The following is a 23,620-nucleotide window of genomic DNA, read 5'->3' as shown; positions in this document are numbered from 1 at the left end:
CTGCTCACTCATATTTGTAATCCACATGCATTACCCCTGGGATGCTGGTTTACTGGATGGGTTTCAAGGGAGAAGTCACATGTTCGATGTTTTGAGAAAGAAAAATAATAACTTTTAAGAAGAACCAGCTGTTTTTATAGGAAAAAACAAACAAGCTCAAAGAGGTTCATTAATATTCTTAGTATATAAAGGAATACACATTCCTAAGTAACTAGTGCCACACATTCCTGTCATAAATATTCATTTTAGGTGAAGTCCTTATTTTTTGTATCTATTGACCTTCGTTTGGCATTTGCTTTATTCTAACAGATACATCTCAACAATGATACTCTTTGTATTTCTGTCTGTCTGTGTTACTTTTGATTGAATAATGATAGTCTGTGTTCCTGTTTGTTACTTTTGGTTCTCTTCAGTAGTGAAGTAGGAAGAAGTGTGAGGGACTCCAAAAAAGATGATTTGAAACATAACCAGCTGCTGTTCAGAATTCTCAAGATCTTTTAAAAGTAATAACCTGTGTACAAGACTTAATTGACATGCAGAAACTAAGATCTGATCTACATTGAGCAATGAAATTATACTACTCTGAAAGATTGCTGTAACAAATTTACCTAAAAGTTTCAAAAAGGCAGCCATTAAAGTGGTCAAGAAAATATTACTGTACTAACATTTGTGTTTTATGCTACCATCTCATAACCTAAAGCTACATTAGTAGTAAAATATATCCTAAGGCTAAAGTCACACCTGACTTGCTGAGGAAAATTATTATATGCCGAACTATAAAATTTTGAAAGTTGCAAAACCTCAGTGTTTATCTTTGGTCACTGACATGGCTTGTTTTTTCTGGGCAAGGGGAACCACTATTGGGTTTAAGAAGCACATATTTTTCTGTCTGTGTTCCCCTTGATCCTCAACCCCCCCCCCCCGATTATTCTTGTTCAGAAATCTTCCCTCAATATTCTAGTGTTTGTTTTTGTTTTAGTTCTTTCAGTTTCTTTACCTATACTCTTGGGAGGGAGGCCTCTTTTATTCCCAGTTGTCAAATGTACCCTGCCCTGTGTGTCCTATGTTCTGATGTTTCTTCATTGTTGCACCTTCACACTATTTCCTCTTCCTGAAGAAACTCCTATGGCCCATAGCCTCACCCTCTCTTCTCTAAGTAGCTTGTTAGTCGTTATTCTGCTCAAGTGCCATTCTCAATAGTTTTTCTAAAACATAGTTTTCAGGTTGTCATAGTGCATCATAGCTATTATTTTATGTACCATCCTGATGAAGTTAACCATTTTATGACATGAAATCTATGTTTGTATATTTATGCTCACTATTTTACATATTTTTGGATCTTTGGTGATATCCAATAAGAACTGTTGACTTGATTAGTCCTAGAAGTTTTGTTGGTATGTAGATAATGGGCCTGTGAGAAGAACTGTCTAAAACTACTCAGTATAAACTTGCGCCTACAATGATGGGGGTTCTGTTGTCAGCCAGGCCATTTTGAATATACTTGCTCTTTTGCATACTTATCCATCCAGCCCCTAAACTAAAATAAAAAAAAATAGTAATAAAATGAGGGTGAGCCCTATAGTTATCTGTGTGTATAAAGATAAGTATCTGAAATGTAGTCAAGAATTATATTGTTTATTAAAGTGGTGGTTGGAGGCTCTTTTCCAAGATCAATGTCTTCACTAGCCTCAAGTCTTTGGCAGGATTCCAGTACAAGGCATGAGCACTCTTGTGTCTAAAGCTCAGAGATCATAGCAGAAAAGAAAGTGGGAAGACTGTAAGAGTCAGGGGAACAAAAGTTTGCTTTTTGTTTCCTAGAAAGGTCAGAGAAACCATACCCAGGAAATCTCACTGCCTAAACAGTTCCTGAACAAGGACAGCACCAGTGAACATGTTAACACAGAAGTGAAACATCTCATTGACACTCCACCCTGGACAATGAACTCTAGGTAACTAAAGAAAGTCAAGAACAAGAGAATCAGTCTTCTCTAGGGAAGAAACCCAAACACTGGTCAGCTCTTAAACCACATACATATACATCCAAGTAACATTATATAAACTGAGCAGGTTATATAGACACACACACACACACACACACATACACACATACATATATATACATATATATGTATATATATATGTATATATGGTGTATGTATATGTATAATGTAATATACAAATAATAAATTACATATAAAACATTTAAAAAATAGAATCAATAAAACCCAATATATATAGAAAATTTTAGTATCTTCATTAATTTATTATTAATCATAGTATATTAAGGAGAATTTTTTCAGAAAGTTGGTCATAAACTTCCTATTATTTTTTATTTTATATATTTATACTATGTATATACTTACAAAATCAATTCTATTTTAATTTTAAAACTAAAATTTCTTTCTAAAAGTTGATGCAAGAAGCTTTTACTATTGTTTTAAATAGACCTCACAACAAAATAAACCTGACTGAAGCCAGATCTGTATTAAGTTTTTTACCTATTCTTATATAAATCATTCTTTAGTTGGCTTGGACTCCAACCACAGTGTGACTAGTAGGGTCTCTTCCTCCCCCCACCCCACCACATGGGCTGTCTATATTCTTCAAGGACCACCACCTGCTCACTCTTCATGAGTCAGCCATTTGAGGAGTACCACCTACCTTCTTTGTCCTTTTGTGTATTTACGTGGGAGGGCAGGTTGTCATTAGTTTGTATGCAGTATATTTCCCGGGTCTGGATACCACCTCCACAGAGAGCTGTCTGATTGGCACGTCTCTTGTCCTGCTGACTAAGCAAAGGGTCTACATGGCACTCTGTCCACTCTGTAGTTCTCCAGCCATACCTAGATGAGGAGAGAAGAATGCCATGGTGGCAAAAGTGGTTATTCAGAAAAATGTTTCTCCACTCTTTGCTGGTTTCTTCTACAACTTAAACTCATAAAGCCTTCTCCTTTGCATCCAGTACAGACTCCCAGTCTGATGAAGCCGGATTCAGTTCCAATTACTTCATTGTCCTCAGTTGGGCCCCCTTTAGAGGGGTTAAATGCAGAGTGAGCTTGTTTTAATTGCAACTACTGGAAGTTACTTATCAACATTTTATGAAATAAAGACATAACGCTGAAAACATTAAATTTTTTGTGCAATTAAACTGAACTCAAGCTTGCCCTTTCTTGATGCTTATAAACAAAGGAGGGCTGAATATGAGAATGCCAAACATTATAAATGTTGATGAGCCCAAACACTTGTTTTGCTTTTAATAAAAATGCATGGAAAATTGCGTATTCATATTGGAGCAAAGTTATAATTGCATGCTAGGATTTAAAAATATAACAGCAATTCAGAGCTTTCTCATTACTGTCAGGAATCAGAACATTTTCATGTACATGCTCTGTAGAGCCCAGAATTCCCGGTGAATACCAGGGAATGATGGGAAGTGCTGACTATGCTGCTAGTAGAACACAAAAAAAGATGATCCTTGATTCTCAGAGCTCCAGTCAAGATTATTATGTGAAAGGAACGTTGGGCTTGTCAGTCTTACTTTCCCCAGAAGGAGATAGAGAGGGAAGCATTTCCTCACGTCACCAACAATAGAAAAAGATGGCATTTTTCCACCTTTAGTAAAACAGATACCTTAAAAGCCCAGAGGAAATGGCTCAAGTAGCACTTTGTCAGTCTAACTCAGGCACATCCTCATGGATCAGATTAATAGCTAACATAGATATAAGTGGATGTGCTTATCTCAATTAGACAGAAAGGTTAAAGGTGCCCTTAGATGTCTGTTCTGGGTGCTTGGCTCTGTCAATGGTGAGTAATTTGCCAGTGAAGATGAGATTGCTTCCCATTTTCATTTTTATAAGTGGGGGTTTGAGGCTGTACAATTGTGGGACTGAGCCATCAAGGAATAGCACTCACTTCTTTACGAAGAAAGGATATTTCAGAACACATGGACCATCGATACTTGGTTGTAGGAATAGGGTACAGAAAAGTAAAAGCAAAGAACTAATTCTCTATGGGGGTTAGAATGACATTTAAAAAAAACCTAGAAGGCATTCCAGTTTAAATCATATAAGGAGTCCTGTGATAGAAATCGACTTTCATTAATATAAATAGGTGATACATTCTAAGGAAAGTGCTACTCTAGGAAATGGAGAAGATCAATACAACCAACAGTATCTGTTTATTTTATTAGTGGTACATGAAAAATTAAGAAGATTTAAAAACGAGGCACCACTGTTAGACAAAAAAGAAACAAAGAACAAAACAACAACAATAACAACAAACAGAAGAAACTTCTGGGAGAGACAACATCATAGAAGTCTGGAGAGTGTCTTTAAACTCCTAAAGAGAGAAGAACCACCATAGTCCGTAGGATCTCCAGGATTTGCTAGTTCTTTGTTATATGGGTAGACAGTGGATTATTCCAAAATGTGGTAGAAGGTGTCATGTCAACAATGGCTATTTTGGTATTATGTCTAGGTGTACTAAGGGCACTAATTGGCCTCTTCAGTGGTTTATGAAATTTACATTGTATCCATGTCAATGATACAATGAACAATGAACAGTTGAGTTAAGCTCCCTAAGATTCTTTAAATTGCTTTATAATATTCTATTTTCAAAGAAGAAATTTTGTTAAGATTATTCATTGTAATGTCTTGGAGATAGTATTTTTAAGGAAAAATGAGGTTAGAGTAGTGTGGCAAATATTTCAGAACTAGTATTTCATCTGAAACCAATGAACATCAGGCACTATGCACTATGATACATTCTGGCAATGAAACAAAAAAACAAATGAATAAACAAAACATCCTCAAATCCCAACATCTGAAAGCCACTTATTTTGATATAGTTCTTTACTTAATTAAAATTTGTTACATATATTAATGAGTTTCAGTAAGGCATAGGAATTTATGATTTAAAAGCTTGGAGGCTGACAAATGGTGGACCAAAGACAAAGTAAGCATGTCTCTCACTTTTGTCAATAAAGTTTTATTAGAATATGGACACACATACTGCTTATATCTCTACTTATGGGGTGCTGAATCGTTGTAAAATAGACATATGCAGCCTGCCCAGTCTAATGTCTTCATTGTGTGTCATCTACTAAAATAATCACCAACTGATATTATAGACTACAGTAAGGAAATTTCTGTTAATAGTTTAGTCTTTATGAAGATTTGAAAGTATAGATATTAAACATACTTTCATTCTGTAAAGGAAGCACATTTTAACAGATAAAGTATATAATGAGATATTCTAGATTTCTGCTTAAAACATGCAAGAAAACTTGCCATTTCCATACTATTTAATCTGAGGCAATATTTAAGTCAAAATACTGATATAACAGGTATTAAATATTCGTAATATCAGATAGTTGAGGGCATGACATTTGAGCACACCACATTCTCCCTTCTACTCACGTAGCACAGAGGACTGCTCCATCTCCCTGAGACAAACAGGGCTCTTTCTCTTCAAGTTCTGGACATTCCTTCTCACTTCCAATTGGAAACTGCCTGATGGTCCTTGTCCTCACTCGTGTGCCTGTAGGGGATGTGACATCGTGGCATGTTTTTGAACATGGGCTCCATTCCAGCCACTCAGACACCTGGCACTCTTTGGGGATCACACAGGACTGGAAGGTCATGGGTAGTCTCTCTTGTTGGCAAAAGCTGTAACAAAGCATTGATATTTTCACCTTAGTCTCGCAGGCAGTTACAGACTCCAGGATAAAATCAGATTGGATGGTTTAATTTCTATGAGGGCACACAATTTACAGTATCACTGAAAATATGCTAACATTTGCAAAGTATGGTGGAAAAATAAACTGAAAATTAATATTTGCCTTACTTCCTCTGTGTATGTATGTGTGTGGGGGGTTGGTTGTTAACTCACTCAAAATAAATAGAAAATAAAAGGACACAGAGAAATCAAGTGATGCTGAGTTTAATACATTGTTCATTATTTATTCTAAGTTTAATTTTAAAAAGGAAAAACCTGAAGCTCTTAATATGCTACCATCCACTCTATTTTAATAATTTAAACAATCATGTATGCTTAGCTTCATGTTTTTGGAATATAAAACACAATTTAATATGGGCCTGAGCATAATTTTATGTCAGTAATGACGTAGAGTTGTAATATATGCTTATCCAAATAGATTAACTTTCCTAATTTATACCTTTTTAAGTTTCACTTTTAATGGGTTTATGTACATTTCTGTGCATGTATGGTGTGTGCAGCATCCTGTAAAAGGTGTCTGGTTCTCTGGAGTTGGGGTTGCAGATAGTTTTGAGTTCCTTGATGTAGGCACTGAGATATGAAACTGGGTTCTCTGGAAATGCATTAAGTGTTTTCTACAAAGGAGCAGTCACCAACCAAATTCTTGCCTTTTTTATTCTACTTGATTCTGAGGCATATTGGATTCAAATCGTAATGTCAACAAATAGGGGAAAAGATGATATTATGAATGTCAACAGGTAAGGGCCCAAATAGCTTGAATTTTCCTGGAACTGTACTGACTCTTAGCTGGACACTTGTGTAGACTCTGTATCAATACTGCACATTCACAGAGGAAGCCTGTTATGCTGATAGTTATCTGTAATGATGGGAGAATTCACTGATAATTCCCTCTCATTCAGGTTCCATATTAATTTGTTTTAATTACCCGCAGAGGGAGGCAGGTCCATTGTACTACAACAACTTACATCCTGTCGACTTAATCCTACCACCATGCATATTTTTGAAAACTGTATTCCCGCAAGACAATTAGAGCTGAAAACATCAAAGTCAATTTGTTTAACTTGAAAAGTCTGAGCAAAAAAAAAAAAAAAAAAATCATCTGAGAATGGTTAAAAAGAGGTCTGTGAGTTAATTCTGTTTCTCTACAACAGAACAAAGCCCACCTGTGCTCAAATGTTGTATTAGTACAGGCATTAATGGTATAACACTAATTATTAAATTTTCTTTGTGATGAGCTCCTTTTTATCCTAACATTGGGACTTACTTCTGAGAGTCAAGCATAAAATAAATGACCAAATAATGTCCCATATAACCTCGTTTATACAAAATGTAAATAATCCATCTCCTCTTAGACTTATTACCCTTCTTGATACTATTTTCCTTTACATTAGTATGTATTGTGCTCCCTGTAATACTTTAAAAGTTCATAGTCTGTGTCCTGTGGAAAGATAAATAGTAATCTATTTTAATCTTTTCTAGATAATTTGACCAATGGTTTACTGCCTATTATACAGTTACTTCGGTGACCTGATGCATACTGATATGTCAACAATGTTACTATGTCACATCACATTGTGATAAAATGAACCCTTTAGGAACATTCACCCGATTTTCAGAAATATGAATACAAAGTAAGCAGTCACAGCTCTGGCTATTAGTGCATGAGACAGCACTCAGAACAGATAAACGTTTATGGAATGTTTCTAGACTGAGACTATGAGTTTCTATCAAGAGACTCTGACTCCAGTGCTCCATGAAGACTTTGTGTTATCTCCCATATCTACCTAATGAGTGATATAGAATAGATGCAGATGTGGATGTATATATAGATATATTATTCATATAATAAGATATACCTGTATCTCAGCTTTGGATTTCATCCTACCAGATGAGAAATATGACAATCAGGTTTGGTTCCATTTCCTGTTTTGTATCTTTCTAAGTACGTTTACAATCCTAGCTGTTGATGGTACTATCGTTAGCATTGTCAGTTTGCATCCCTTGTAAAGCCTAAGTTTAAAACTGAACTCATATACTTAATTTGATAATTTCACTACCCTTCTATATATGTCATTAATTCCATCTTAGAGAGAAACATCCTGACAGAAGTTAGGGAGCTTGCAAACGTCCTGCCACTCCTACATTGTGGTTTGAATTTAGACTTTCCTGAAATCAGAAACAAGTTCCTTAGCCATCCCATTCTCAGGCACTCCTCATAGATTTGACTGGCTCTAAATCATAAGGCTTTTGCAATAACTGCTTAAGCTGAGGCAGAAGCCAAAGTGAAACTGTGAACCAACTGGAATCTGGGCTTCAAAATCCCATGCCTGTGCCAAGTATATCCTTCACAAGTGTTTTGTTTACTCTACAGTGACTTAGTAGTAACCATTAAAATCCCAAACAAATACAATTTCCAAGACCATGGCCACAGCAATGATACTAGTTAAACTCAATGAATTTGAGAGAGAGAGAGAGAGAGAGAGAGAGAGAGAGAGAGAGAGAGAGAGAGAGAGAGAGGTTTGAAAAGGAGCTGCAGGGAGGAGATGTGGGAGTAGAGTTAGCATGCTAAGAGTAGAGGGGAGAGTAGAGGATAAGAGTTATACTAATCAGAATATCAAAAGGCACTATATTCATTGATGGTTTCGCAAAGAACCAACTCAATTAAGGAGCTATCATATGTTAAAAACAATTTTCTAGTAGATGTTATTTTCAATGTAATCTTCAAATGCAAGAAACTTAATCAAACACAAGAATAGTATCTAATTGTGAGTACATACTTCTAGGTGGGGCACATACAAAAGTATTTGTGTGTGTGTGATTTTCTATAATGCCTCAAATTTCTAAAAATACAGTTGAAGAAGCTGTAACACTGTGATTCAGAAACACAAAAATGGAATGACAGTAATTAAGTTAGAATCATTTATATAAGGAAAGGCACAGAATGTTACATGAAGGAATAGTTTATGATGGTGATCACTATGGTGAATGCTTATCATATATTATAGGTTTGTGGCACATTTAATTGATGGAATCTTTCATAAAATACCATATTGGGCCAGAAAAAATGCAGATTGATTTTTCAGCCATATAATAGACAGTTGGAAATAATTAGTGATATATATATATATCACTTCAGATATATATATATCCCAAACAAATGTTTTGCTTACACAAGATATATACAAGATATACACAAGAGAGAGAGAGAGAGAGAGAGAGAGAGAGAGAGAGAGAGAGAGAGAGAGAGTGAGTTTAAAGTGGAGAAGATACCCATGCAGTCCCTTTGGAGCTTGGAATCCTGAAAAAGATAGGGAGGAAAGATTGTAGAAGTCAAAGGATATTGAGGACACCAGGAGGACATGACCCACTCAATCAACTGAGCAGGGCTAACATGAGCTCAAAGAGAGTGAAATTGACAAGCATGTGGCCTACATGGTTCTATACCTAGTCGTCTGTGTGTGCATGCTCTGGTTGTCAGCTCAGTGATTCTGTGGGACTCTTAACAGTGGGAATGGTTGTGTCTCTGGCTCTTTTGACTGCTCTTAAGACTCTTTTTCTCCTATTGGGTTGCCTTGTCCAGCCTGGACAGGAGGGATTTCACCTTGTCTTATTGTATCTTATTTTGTTCTAGTTGCCTTTTGTGTCTTGGAGTCCTGCTCTTTTCTGAAGAATAAACATAAAGAGATTGGATATAAAGGAAAAAAATTAGCAGTGCAAAGGAATGAAGGGTAGGGGAAACTGTGGCCAGAATGTAATGTATAAAAGAAAAATCTATTAAAAAGAGAGCTTTGTTTATATTTTAGGCACTCATTCAGGCCTATGGTAAGACAGCCTATGGTAGATGTACTTTTAGTTTTCTGAGAGCTCTTCGTACTGATTTCCATACAGACTGTACTGATTGATGATCCCACCCACAGTGATTGAGAATCCTCCCCCGCCCCGCCCCGCATTCTTTTCAAATGTTCCTGTCCGATTCAATACCACTCCTTGTCATGTACACAAAGCTTATATCTTATCCCAGAGATACTTACTCAGCCAAGTTTGTTTAATGCCATTATAGCAACAATAGCTAGAAAGTGGAAACAACCTAAATATTCTTCAGTTGATAAATGGATAATAAAAACATGGTAAATTATGTAACTATTTAGTTATAAATAAAATGGAAACCATGAAAATTTCCAGTAAATGAGTAGAACTGGAAACTACCATAGCGAGTGAGGTTAACCCAGACCCAGAAAGCCAAATGCCACCTGTGGTCTATTCTTTGTCTCTCCTACTTCAGATTCTCCTCGAATCTGTAGACTTGAGCATATACCCTAAATTATCCTAAAACTAGGAAAGTACAAAGGGACAATGGCAGGAGGAGAGGAGAAAGAGTTCCAGGGATGGTAAGGGTTATAGAGGTCTAGAAAGAAGACAGGTGTTATGAAGTGGATAATGGAGTTAATGAGGGTGGACATTACTTGAAAGAAAATATAGAGAGATATGGGAATATAGAGAGATAATATGGGTAATATAGAGAGAGGTGGGAAAGGAAGAGATAAATAATACTAAAGATCTACATAAGTGTGAGGAGCCGTATTTGCCATTAAAAGATGGCGCAGGCTTCTGCTTCCTGGTTCTTCACGGAAGCTTTACTTGAGAATGTGCCTGCGCATGGCGCGAAAACTGAGTATGACAATTGGATGAGAGATTTGAGCCAATGAGGGATCTGCACGTCTCACAAAGCTCTATTTAAGCAGTGGGCTTTCTGAGCTCGGCGTCCTTCCCCTTTTCTCCATCATGAAGAGCTGTTCAATAAATGCTGTCAGAAGAATCCTGAGTATGGCGTGCTCCTTATCGGCGAGGCTGTGCGCTACACATAAGATACTACATAAGGAGATCGTGCCCCACCTAATAATGATGTTAACTTTAATAAAAACCCCAGTGTCAGACGTGGGGAATATCCCCATGAGTGTTTGGCTGGAGAAATACAAAACTTCTCAAACCAGCATAGGCCATTTTCATTGTTCTTAATTTTTCTCCAAAACTTTAAGGTAAACCTTTATTACTGAAGACACCACACACTTTGGTCATGGTAAATGAACTACTGATGTGGAAGTGACTTTAATTGACTTCTTGAGGACTGGTGCTCACTCACAACATTGGACGTACTATGCAAGTTGCCAAGGGAAAGGAGCAATTGGCAATCGTATCCAAACAAAAACCCGTGAAACACATCAATAATTATATTGGCAAGATATACCCAATTGTGAAACAGTGGCACTTTTATTTTTGGAGTAACCAAGAGTTATCTACTGGGAGCTAAGATTTCTCAACAAGAGGGAGTTCATACTAAAACATAATTTCTGTTTCCTAAGTAGCCCTTCATATATACACAGGCAAGTGGATCTCTCACCCCTCATCAAAAAAAAAAAAATGTTTAACTTTGCAATGAATGGAGACTATTACCAAGATCCACAACTGTTCAAACCATATAGAATAAGTGACTCTGGGGGTCCAGGTCCAAGTAATGTACTTGAGATGTTACTCCTACCCTCATGGCTCAGAGAAAATTGCAGAGGAATGGGGGAATTGACTGTAAAAGCCAGAAGACATAAAAAAGATGCTGTGTGATACTATACTATTCCCTAGACTTGAAGGAAAAAGTGTACCCAGGAAATATCCACAACATAGTTGCTTAAAGAAGACAGGCATAACGGAAACACCAGTTGATATGTCAAGATGGACAGGAAAAATCTATATGGTCACACTCATAGATGAAGATCAGAGGCTGCTGAAAGAAGGAGAATTAGTTTCCTCCAGGGACTAGACTTTACATATATCATCTAATCTAATGTGGAGATAGATTATAGATATAGATCATATAGATATAGATATATAGATATATAGATATAGATGTATAGATATATAGATATACCACACTAAATTGGCTCATATATGTGTGTGTATGCATATGTTTTGTGTGTGGGTGTTATGTGTTTAAAAGTGATCACTTATGGGTTAGCAGTCCATTAAAAGAGTTGAAAGAAAAAGAGGCATTTGAATTTTATACATGACAAGCAGCAAAGTAGAAGAATGAAGTACAATATAAATTGAAGACAGAGACTATCACCATGATTAGTATTGGTAATAAATGCAATAGGTACTTGCTGTTGCTTCAGATAATTCCTCTAACCTTTATGTTCGAGAACTGTGTAAAAATACTAAATAATTTTATGCTCAGAAAAACCTTCTGAGAAAATAGTTGTTAGTTCAACATGGTTAGAGAAGAGTAAGCTAGGACAGGGTGCATAGGAAGGTTTTTTTGTTTGTTTGTTTGTTTGTTTATTTTGTTTTGTGTATTTTCACATACACATACACACACACACACACACACACACATGCGTGCGCACAAACATCTGAGTTCTTTCTTAGCAAGTAGACAGGTCAAAAAGATGTAAAAATGAGTGTATCTCTGCATGCCTACAACAAACCTTGTACTATGCTCAGGCTTCCTAGCGCATGTCATATATTCCTCCTAACTGTATGAGGGAGTTCCATACCACCATCTGCTTGTCTGAATATGATCTATCTCTCTATATATCAACCTACTTATAATCTATTTTTAAGAGTTATTTTTTTTAGGAATTTTATAATTATATTGTTTTAGAATTGTTCCTGTCTAAAAGAACCACAGGGGAAAAGATGGAGAAGGGACTGAGGGAAAGTTGGTCCAGTGATCAGCCCAACTTGGGATCCATTTCAAGGAGAGGCTCCAAGACTTGATTACTGATTACTATTACTGATGCTATGGTATGCTTACAGACAAGAGCCTAGCATGGCTGTCCTCTGAGAGGCCCAACCAGCAGTTGACTGAATCAGATGCAGATACTTACCCAACCATTGGACTGAAGTCGGGGATCCCTGTGGTTGAATTAGGGAAAGGCTGGAGGAAGCTGAGGAGGAGGGCAACCCCATAGGAAGACAACAGTTTAACTAACCCAGACTCCTGAGATCTCTCAGATACTGAGCCAACAACCAGGTAGGATACAGGAGCTGCTCCTAGGCCCCTGACACATATACAGCAGAGGACTCCCTGGTCTGGCCTCAGTGGGAGAAGACACATCTAACCCTTGATAGACTTGAGGCCCCAGGAAATGGGGAGACCTGGCAGGGGTTTGGGGAACATCCTCTTGGGATGAGTGAGGAAAACACACACACACACACACACACACACACACACACACACACACACAGAAAAGAAAAAAGAAAAAAAGAGAGAATGTTTCAGCCAGAGCTGGAAAGATAGCTTAGTGTGTAATTTGCTTGCTTTGAATTTTCTCCATATAACTCAAGTTTTAAAAATATTAGACATGGTGGTACATACATGGGATGGCAGATATTAGGAGTTCTGTGGTGCTAGCTGGCCAGCCAGTCTAAACTATTGGGCCAAGTTAAGGACACTGAGAGGCACTGTTCCAGTGAAAGGTGCATGCACCTCAGGATGAGGAATGACACAAAAGGTTGTATTCTAAACTTCACATGAACATGCACGTATGTACATGTGCTCCTACATGCATTTGTACCTAAACAGGTATAAAGAAGCATGCAAATTTTCAGTCATTCAGACTTTACTTAATATAGGCATCATACAAACAACCTATGTGTCTTTTCCCTGCTAGGTTTATTTGAATGCAATTTATTTTATAGATGCAGTAATAGAGTCTTTATGTCTCCTCCATACCATATGACTAGAAAGTAATGGTACCAATGAGGATAGATATTTCTGCTGAAAGCATTTACGAGGGTGTCAGCAACAGCAGCACCCACTAAAATATTATGAACTATGAAAGAAGAGGAATTAGAAACTCTATGACCTGGTGGATTGCAGGAGTTAAAAGGAGGGAAGAAATCATTAAACATCTTAGAAGCATTTAGCTTTGAGTCAGGCAAACATGTCAATTCTAAACCAACAACGAAGAAGAATCAGTTTTCTAGCAACTCATAAATATCTTAACATTCATATCCTTACTTGATAGAGATAAAACTAGAATGCATCCAGTAGGAAATCTTATCTGAGGAATTCATTCAGAATTAAGGATCAGGGTTTTGCTGAAAGTCTTGAATGGCATATGTATGTATGTATATATGTATGTATGCATGTATGTATGTATGTGTAAATTATAAGCTCAGAGCCAAAGTCACAGAGAAATAGGAGGGTTGTCACACCTGGGTTCATTGTAGATTTGTGCTTTTTACATAGGCTTTACAGATGAATTATAAACAAACTGATGTTTAGTTGTTTCATTTCATGATTATTAATGAAACTAAACTGAACCACAGGAACATTCATGACTAGTAGATTATTCATCTTTCATTTTCAGGCATTACTTGCTTTATCTTGGCCAGCAAAGGCTGATATCATAGAGATCAAAGGATAAATACAGTTTGGTTTTTTATTTTTCTTGAAGAGCATAAAGTGAGACATGGAAAGGTGATGCTTGGGGAGAGGGTACTACAGTCACTGGGACAGTTTTCTTCCATCTGTATGGTGTCTTTAGGATAACCAGATGGCCAGGACTGATTAGAACAAAACTCTGACTTAGAGAGAGAAGCCGATGAGACTCAGGACGTCTTTTACTAGAGAGTGGATCCAGATAAATATTGGAAACTGACTAGCAAGAGAGTATTTGTGTTAAAAAAACTTTCTCAAAAGATAAAGAGCAAAGACCCTCCCACTTGGTAGCCCATTTAGTGATTGATTATTGTGCTCATGAAAATACATTCTTCTGAAGGCAGCACATTAAGTTTTCTGAAATGCCACTGCTATTCTTTATATTCTTAAATTGACACCTCCAAGACTCTCATTTTCTTAACATTGAGTTCAAACATTACCATGTGGTAACAAAGGCCACAGGTCATCAGAAGATAAAATAAGTCTTTGGTGTCTCCGGCAGCCTGAGGTTCTGCTCATTCATTTCACCACCCACTGAGTAAAAGTAGTAGCCTAGACTGTGGGTCTCCATCCTCTACCTGCCACCCTGTTTGCCTCTAAGCAAAGTCTGATGATCGTGGTATTGAAGATAATTTTTAGAAAGCCACCAAGCACATCCTGATTGTCCTTCTTCCAAACAGCACCTGCAGAGATTATCTTCCTCTAGATAAGTAGTCAAAACTAATAGATTGAAAACTTGGTATCATATGCTACTGGCAAACAAACAAACAGACAAGCAAATCAACAAACAAAAAAGCATGTGCCCTTAGAATGAGAGAGGACAGCTAAGCATGAGTGCCTGAGTTTAAATCCTCAAGACTCATGTAAACATAGGTAGGTAGCACATGCTTATAATTCAGCAAGATGGGAGGAGGAAGGCCTAGGAATCCTGGGAGCTTGTGGGGCCAGTAGTCTGTCATGTGCAAAAGAATAACAAGAAAGAGGCCTTGTCTCAAATAAGAAATGCAGATGGTGAGGATAAAGGTTGTCTTATGACTTCCAAATGCATGCTATGTCCTATGTACACCTGCACTCACAGAAATGGACATAAATGTGAGTACACATGAAAATGCATGTGCGCACACACAAATGTACACAGTGCATGCACAAACATATAAAAAGGGCTTTTTACAGGCAAGGAAAATACATGTCTTCATTTATGCCACTGAAACATGTATTTGTGAATGCCTCTGCTCTGAAATTACTTTCTCCCAATTCCCCTCTCACTCTGTCTGTCTCTCTTAACTTCCTCTCACTTTTCTGTGCCTCCCTCTTTCCTGTTTATATCTATAGATCTGAATATATTAAAATTATTTTATATCATAGTTTCTAATACTGAAAAATGAGAAAGATAAAAGAGGTTATAGTTAATGTTAGATTATCTCAGAACAGCAGAACTCTAGCAAAACATGGCAGCCTGTAGCTCTGCTAATGGAAGTTGTTCATGTGGCCTAGTAAAAAGTTGGGTTTGCTTCTGCATTCGGGCTGTGGACCAACACACCATTGCTTATAAATGTGATCTTTTTATACACAAGACCCCAAAGATCCTTTTAAATGACCGAACTAGAATCCGAATTTAAAAAAAAAAAAAATTCCTCATGAGATCTACATGGGTAACAATAGAGATGCTTTACCTATATTCACTCCTCATACCTAAGGCAGCCAGTATTTACATCTGTCAACTGAATCTGTGCCTATGAAGCCCTTTTCCTTACAAATATTCAAATATGAATAGATCTCACACTGAATAAGAATTTGTTAGCAGATGGGTAATTTAACCAAAATCCTTTAAGAATCTGGAGAGCAGAAAGCTATGCAAAGATTCTCAAGCATTTTTCAGCACTAAGAATTGCATTGGTGTTTCTCGTTTCTCTGGTTTATGAGGTTTTCAATGCCTACCAGAAGCTCTGCTGGTTCTGGCACCAGCTGTTCCATGAAATAGATGTGCTGCCTCTTGCTCCTGCCCTAAGCTCAGAAGCCAAACCCAGCACTGGAATGGGTAGTAGCTGGCAGAGTCTATATCACATTCAGACACCTGGCTGCAAGTACCTTTGGGAAACATCAGGTCTAGCTCTCTGACTTCATGCAAAAATTTCATCGGAATTGTTGGTAGGCAGAATGTGTTCCACATATTGAAAGCAAGAGATTTTTGATAGGTTTCCTGTATCAGTTGAAAACAGGTTCTGAGGCCATTCTGTAGACGTTAATAGATGCAAATTCCCATTGCATACTCAGAGGACTCAACTGACTAGTAAGTTGACTGTAGTATATACTGCAAACTGGACACACTAGACAGAGTAGGACCATGTAATTTTATCAGTAGGAAATGAAACAAAATTAAAATCTCAAAACTCTGACCCTAACGCACAGGGAGTTTTCAAAGCTCTGAGCTGTAGGAGTTGGATTCCTGACAATCAACCCATCTATAGCACCCTCCCCACACAAGTTAATCCCTGACTCCATGAGAATTCCTATCCATGAGGAGTCTCTAACTATTCCTAAATACGAATCATTTGACATTTACGGATACGTTGCCTATAAACAATATAACAAGGCAAGTTTTAACCCTTTTAGATTTAGTCTGTAGCAAGCACTTAAAATATTTATATTCTATTAGAGATCAAGTTTTCCTTCTATAAATTCATTGACATTTCTTAGTTCACTGGAGGGTTTTCTGTACAGGAGGAATTGTACATAGTTGTCACATAATATTAGAAAACCTTGCTATATGTACAACATGAAAAATATAATTTGATGTGAATATTTAAAAAATCATTTAATTTCTGTCATACAAAATGCCCAGGCTTGAAGACTTTGTCTTGTCAGACTGCTCATTCATGGTGTGTCATGAAATGTCATGTCCTACAAATGAGTACTTCATTATTGGCTAGCAAAGTATAAAAGTAGAGAAAAAAGTAAGTGATATGTGTTTCATGGTAGACACACTTTTCTCCTGTACCAAGATTGCCAATTGGCTGCTATCCCCACAGTTCTACATCTTAAGCTCATATTATAGATATCAATTTTACACTCAGAGATTTCATGCTACAATACAATGCTAAGAAGACATACATATTTTTCATACTAGGCTTTTTCAATACTAATGAGTGGAAGGGTTCTCAGATTCTCCTGGTTCCCAAATTGTAGAATGTCAGAAAATGATGAATGCTTTGGTCAAAGTCAAGAGACCCAAGACCATCCTAACCTGCTGATCCTGTGCTACACAGCTCTGATTAGCTAACAAAGACTCCACCTCAGCTGCTTATTTATATGGTTGAATTACATGTTACTAGAAGGTCTACAAAGTTTCTTTCTTCAATAATCTTATATGCTCTAAGCTTTTATAATGTAACCAATCAACCTAAATTCTTATTAATTCATATTGTAGATTAAAATTTGCTTAGAGAATTTGTTCATGTGTAAGTATATTCAAGTTGAAATTCTATCTTCAATGTAAATCATGTTGATATACACAAATTGATATATATATTCTGTAATGTATAATCTTTATATCATTTTGTATTATACATTAGAGAATGTATAATCTTTATATTAATTTGTATGAACACTTTTACAGGTTCCCTGAATTTTATTATCAAGTGTCTGTTTCTTTAACAGAATTAACAAAACAGACATAATAATGTCTGTGAAAGCAAATGCATGCACATTAAAACCATTTTTTTTTTTCTAAGAAAGACAGAGGTCTTTGCCTTGCTTTAATATCTGAAAATCATTTGTTGAGATGTTTGGGACTATTGCCAGCTGATGTCACCTGCCAGCTGGAGTGATCATATGTTCCCTATTAACGCTGAGGGCCACACTCCTGGTCAGCAGCTGAGTTCGGGGATAGCAGCATGATGTGTGCTTAGTAACGGGATAAATTACTATAGCAATGAGGCAATACTGAAAAAGACAATGCTAAATCTCCCATTCTTTCACACACAGAACATGTTTGCATGTAGCAGTTTCCATCTGCCATGCTGGTACAGTCAGTACACCTTAGTGAAATTTTATGGCAAACTCCCAAAGCACTCTGAGTGAAAAACTGTAACCTGTTTTCAGAAATAGGGTAAAAACTCCCTTTAAGTCAGTGGAAACGATACAAAATAATATTATTAATTTTGGCAGTTCTTACTCTTTAGCAGTTAGGAATTTTGCCTGTAAGAATTCTATTTGTAATGCTTGAACTAATCAAGAAGCATAAGAAACTATGGGGGATAGTTTAAGAATCAAGTATTTATTGGCAGTGGAGATATATGTTTGTATAGTTACCTTCTTTTAGGGTTGTTTGAAGATTACTTTCTTGCTTTTTCTAGGTTGGAGTTTTCCACCAATTATCCTTTGAAGTGCTGGATTTGTGGTAAGATATTGTGTAAATTTGGATTTGTCATGGAATATTTTGGTTTCTCCATCAATATTTATTGAGAGTTTTGCTGGGTATAGTAGTCTGGGCTGGCATTTGTGTTCTCTTAGGGTCTGTAGGATATCGGTCTAGGATCTTCTGGCTTTTATGGTCTCTGGTGAGAAGTCTGGTGTAATTCTTATAGGTCTGCCTTATCTGTTACTTTACCTTTTCCCCTTACTGCTTTTAGTATTTTTTCTTTGTTTTGTACATTTGATGTTTTGATTATTATGTGGTGGGAGGTGTTTCTTTTCTGGTCTAAGCTATTTGGAGTTCTGTAGGCTTCTTGTATATTTATGGACAGCTCTTTCTTTAGGTTGGGGAAGTTTTCCTGTATAATTTTGTTGAGGATATGTACTGGTCCTTTAAGTTGGGAGTCTTTCCCTTCATCTATATGTATTATCCTTAGGTTTGGCCTTCTCATTGTGTCTTGGATTTCCTGTATATTTTGTGTTAGTAGTTTTTTGTATTTTGCATTTTCTTTGACAGTTGTATTTAAAACTAGGATAACCAAATATTTATTTGAAAATTGGATAGTCATGTAATTTTTATGGCAAATGGCAGAGAAAGATTATCATATCTCTGAGTTAAGAAAAAAAGAAGCAAAAAAGTTTTAGGACAAGGATAATGACAACAAATTCTTCTCTGCATTGGCTGGGACAGTTTTCATTTTTAATTGATTGGACAACATTGGAACACAGATGCTTACTCCATTTATGTTATTATAGAAATCCAATCATAAAATGTAATTCATAACTCATAACATTTTAAGAAGGCAAATGTAATTATTGAAAAATCATCTTACACTTTCTTAATTTTGACCACAAATTGAATAATATTTACCCTGTCTCTTCTTTATAATTTTTCAAACTCAGGGAAAAACACCTATAGACAAGACCTAACCTAAAACAACTGTAGGCATGATAGTTGTTTCTTTTTATGCCTCTCTGTGTGTACATATGTCCCCGTGTGCCTGGAGGTCAATATTGGGTGTCTTCCTTTAAAGCTTTCTACCTTATCACCTGAGTCAGAGTTTCTCAACAAAGTGGACTTCATGGATTGGCTCAGCCACCAGAGTAGTAGTGGCTACCTAGCTGTTTACATGAGTACTGTGGAGCTGAACTAAGTACCACATGCTTATGCAGTAAGTAATTTACCCAGTGATCCACCATCCTGGCCCCATGTGCTGGTTAATTTTTGTAAACTTGACACACGTGTAGACATATTTGGAAGAGAAATCTCAATTGAGTAACTGCCTCATATTGATTTACAAGAAAGTCTGTGGGCATTTTATTGATTAATGTGGGTGGTACTACCTTTGGGCAGATGCTGCTGGGCTGTATGAAAACATAGAATGAGCAAGTCATAGGGAGCAAGCCAAGCAGTGTTCTTACATAGTCTTTGCTTTATTTCCTGCCTTGGGCTTCTGTTGTGGCATTCCTCAACAATGAATTGAAACATGTAAGGCAAATAAACTCTTTCCTTCTGATTTTAGTCATAGAATTTTCATCAAAGCAGTAGAAAAGCAAAAGAATATGCCCATGATTCCTTTCTCTATTAGTGTAAACACATTGACTCCCAGACTGTTCCGAGCATCATTCCATAAAACTGCCCTGCTTTGGTTTTCTTATTCCTCATGATTCTTCATTGTCAAACCATTGCTGTGCAATTTAGTAACAAATCATTGCAAACATGATATTGTGCACTGGTCCAAAGCACCACAAAATCTCCATTTTCATTTATAAAGTCATGAATGGACATTCTGTCTTCTGATGGGTTTTGAAGGCACTACCTCATATTGCTCAGGAAAAATTAGCAGTTCTGACATGTCTACAAACATCCCTTCTGTCTTCTATTTGGAAATCCACAGTGGAGGCCTTGGACTATGATGCCTGCATCGGAATCCTTCCACCTGACTTTCATGGCTAACTCTATTTGTCTCACAAGTACAGAATGTTGTTTGCATGATCATCCTTTTATTGATGATCTGCCTGTTTCTCTACAGCCCCTGATTCCCTCTTTACCTCTGGCCACATACGTCTGTCAAACACTTGATAAAGCCTGTGAAGATTTCATTATTCCCAATTTTAATAAGAGAACATGTAAGATACTGAATGTAAATTAATATACAAAAATTGTAGATTTTGCATACCTACTGTAATAATCCACATAGGATGGTTTAGCACACTGACAGTTACATTTAAGTTTTACACAGAGTGTAGAGTCTGCATTTGAAATTTTATTTCAGAATATCATCAGTTAGCTTTCTTCCTGTTTATCCCCTAGGAATTATATTTGTTGTATAATACCAGCACTGTGTAGCTTTTCAAAATAATGCCTTAATGTATTTAATGTAAAAGTGGATTATTCTTTGTTTTTGCATCAAATTCTTTTATGAGGATGTCCACTTTCCAGTGGCTCAAAAATTATTATAACACTGTAAATACTCAATAGGTCAACATTTTGTGAAATAATTTAATAATATATAAGATTATTAAAAATGTGTTACCTCTCTTAATGCAGAAAGGTACTCTGGGTCATTTATTGATTCCTTTCCTCTAACTCTGCATATGAAATAGTACTTATTCTACTGTAGGCTTTTATACTGTCTCAAAAATTTCAGTGTGGTTTTATTTAGTCATTATCTTATTCTGCTTCAATATAGAGAATAAATATAAAGCAATGCTCAGTTGATAGACTACATAATGCAGACAAGAAGAAATCTTCATGAATGTTGTAGGTGAAGGTAGTAAAAAGCATTTTATTTGTAATAAAAGTGGAGACAAGCCTTGAAATTGGAGTATACCGAGAGTTCTTGAGTAACAGACAGTACTTTAAAATGGCTTACCCAACCCTCAATATCCATTTAATAACTTCTTGAAGTATGCAAATAGGATAAAAACACTATATGCTTGGTTCTTTCTGCACTGAGAGAAATGGGAAATCGAAATCATTTGAAAGAAGATAATTCTGTTTGCCATTCTCTAATACATTCTCAAAGGAATCAAAAAGCTCAAGACAGAAATACAGAAGTAGGATTTAAAAATCAACATCTTCAAATAAATTGTAGTAAAGTGGACAAATGAAAAGCCATTTCAGCTGTATGGAAGTCCCCGCTAGGACATTTGTTCCATTAAATGGAAGTTGCCTACTGTTGGTAGTATGTTTAGCCTATGGCTCCTTTCCCCTGTGCTCCAATATGTGCACTTTGTAATCTCAAATGTACTTTTATAATGGAAAGGATCTCTTGTTTCAATTACAGTTACATAGAAGACTATGCTTAAGGGAGACTAATAGTGAAGGCAGGCCAGATTCACTGTTTAAAAGCCTGTTTGACATATAAGATATGTAAGTTTTGGCTTTTAAATCAAAGAGTAATCTGGTCTTGAGTAATCATAAATGTGAACATCATGTTTCAGCCTTCAGTACACATCTGTTAAAACTGGGAAGATATTCTTAATTAAAAGTTTTTCTTTATTGAATATTTTTCAAGTGTTATAGAAAATCTAATGAAATTGACATTTAAGTACAAGAAAAACTGAAGTAAATTTTTACTTCAGAGAAAAAGATAATACATGAATTATATGCACATGACATTTAAAATATATAGATCTTCATTTTGGGGAGGTCAAATCAATTACAGTATTATATTTTTACTATACTATATAATCTATTATAACTGAATAACAAAGCTATTTTTAAAAGTGAATTAACTCTAATATTATTGTGTATTAAAGCAAGAGGCCTTTTTTATTGCCTGCAAAATAATTACTGTAAATTAAATATTTATACAATAATAAATATTAATGATCAAATACATTAATATTAATTATATCTATCCTCAGTGATTTAATGTCCTACTCGAGAGTAAACCTTATTATTTGCCTACAACATTACGATGCATTTGTACTCATATATTTATCTTATAAAAGTATTGATTTAATAATATTTAATACAATTCATCTAGTTTTATACTTTAAAAAGTAAAATAATATACATAAACATAGGAGAGTGTTGAAGATAGGTCAATCTAGGATAATATTACTATGACTTGCCATAAGGTTTAACAAAAACCACATATGTATGTGCATATTTAATCCAAGTTTATGGAATTATTGCTACGGACTGTGTAGCCATAGATGTGCTCACAACCTTGCATTTCTCAAGAATCTTGAAGCCTTCAGGAAATACCCTCAACCTCATGCTGTTATTTTTTGAGTAGTCAAAGGGAAAGGTACAAAATTATTCCCGTTTGACAGCTCTCTAAATGATCCTATATTGCCTTCCTTTACCACAATGTGTTCTTCATGAAGGACTCTTCCCTGAGGGCATTCTGCTTGTGTAAGATGTACTTCAGGCTTGGCAAAGGATGACAACATTCTGCCAGTCATCAAAATATTAGTTGGGAAGGTCTGACTCTCCCAGATTCCTAGATATCAGGCAGAAGATAGGCCCCAAGGAAAGGTCTCTCTCTAGATGCTTGTGGTGGAATCATCAACTTTCTTCACAAAAGGTACTTCATGAATCAATTTCTAGTCTTTCCTCTTGCCTTTATAGTATTCCAGTAAGCATGGGAGTCACTATCAACTGAAGGCTCAAATGTTTGTATTTATGATTTATATATGTATTTCCTAGAGATGTGTGCAAATCTATCTTTAAAAAGAAACTTTAGCAGACAAGATATTTATTTGAGTATATACATGTCAGTCATCATTGGCAACAGTAGCAGAAATTAATATAATTTGATCATATTTTCAACTCTTCTAGTGAGGTAAGAATGGAACCCAGAAACTGTGTGTATGATACATGAGGGCTCAATCACCAGGCTGCATTCTCAACTCCAGCACCACACATTTTAACAGTAGCACCGAAGGGTTCTCAAATGGGACAATCTTAATTTGTAATTCCTGTGTTAGTGTATGTGTTCCATTTCATCATGTTGTAATCCACAACTTATATTATAAATCATTATGTACATATAACACATGAATATATACATTTAAGCT

General features: G+C 36.2%; 1 protein-coding gene across 1 annotated transcript in view; it reads right to left on the bottom strand.

The window, feature by feature from the left end:
- The window catches only part of Thsd7a (thrombospondin type 1 domain containing 7A), a 385,076-nt gene that overhangs the window by 172,286 nt on the left and 189,170 nt on the right, over positions 1–23,620 (bottom strand). The window contains exons 3-4 of the mRNA XM_076913691.1: positions 5,418–5,666; positions 2,662–2,843 (exon numbers count right to left, since the gene is read on the bottom strand). Coding sequence (XP_076769806.1) covers positions 2,662–2,843; positions 5,418–5,666 — 431 coding nt within the window. The remainder of the gene's footprint in view (positions 1–2,661; positions 2,844–5,417; positions 5,667–23,620) is intronic.

This window comes from Arvicanthis niloticus, chromosome 15, assembly GCF_011762505.2.
Source record: "Arvicanthis niloticus isolate mArvNil1 chromosome 15, mArvNil1.pat.X, whole genome shotgun sequence".
In the NCBI taxonomy this organism is placed as follows: domain Eukaryota; kingdom Metazoa; phylum Chordata; class Mammalia; order Rodentia; family Muridae; genus Arvicanthis; species Arvicanthis niloticus.
The sequence above is the reverse complement of the archived record's forward strand: the minus strand, read 5'-3'. Positions and strand labels throughout refer to the sequence as shown.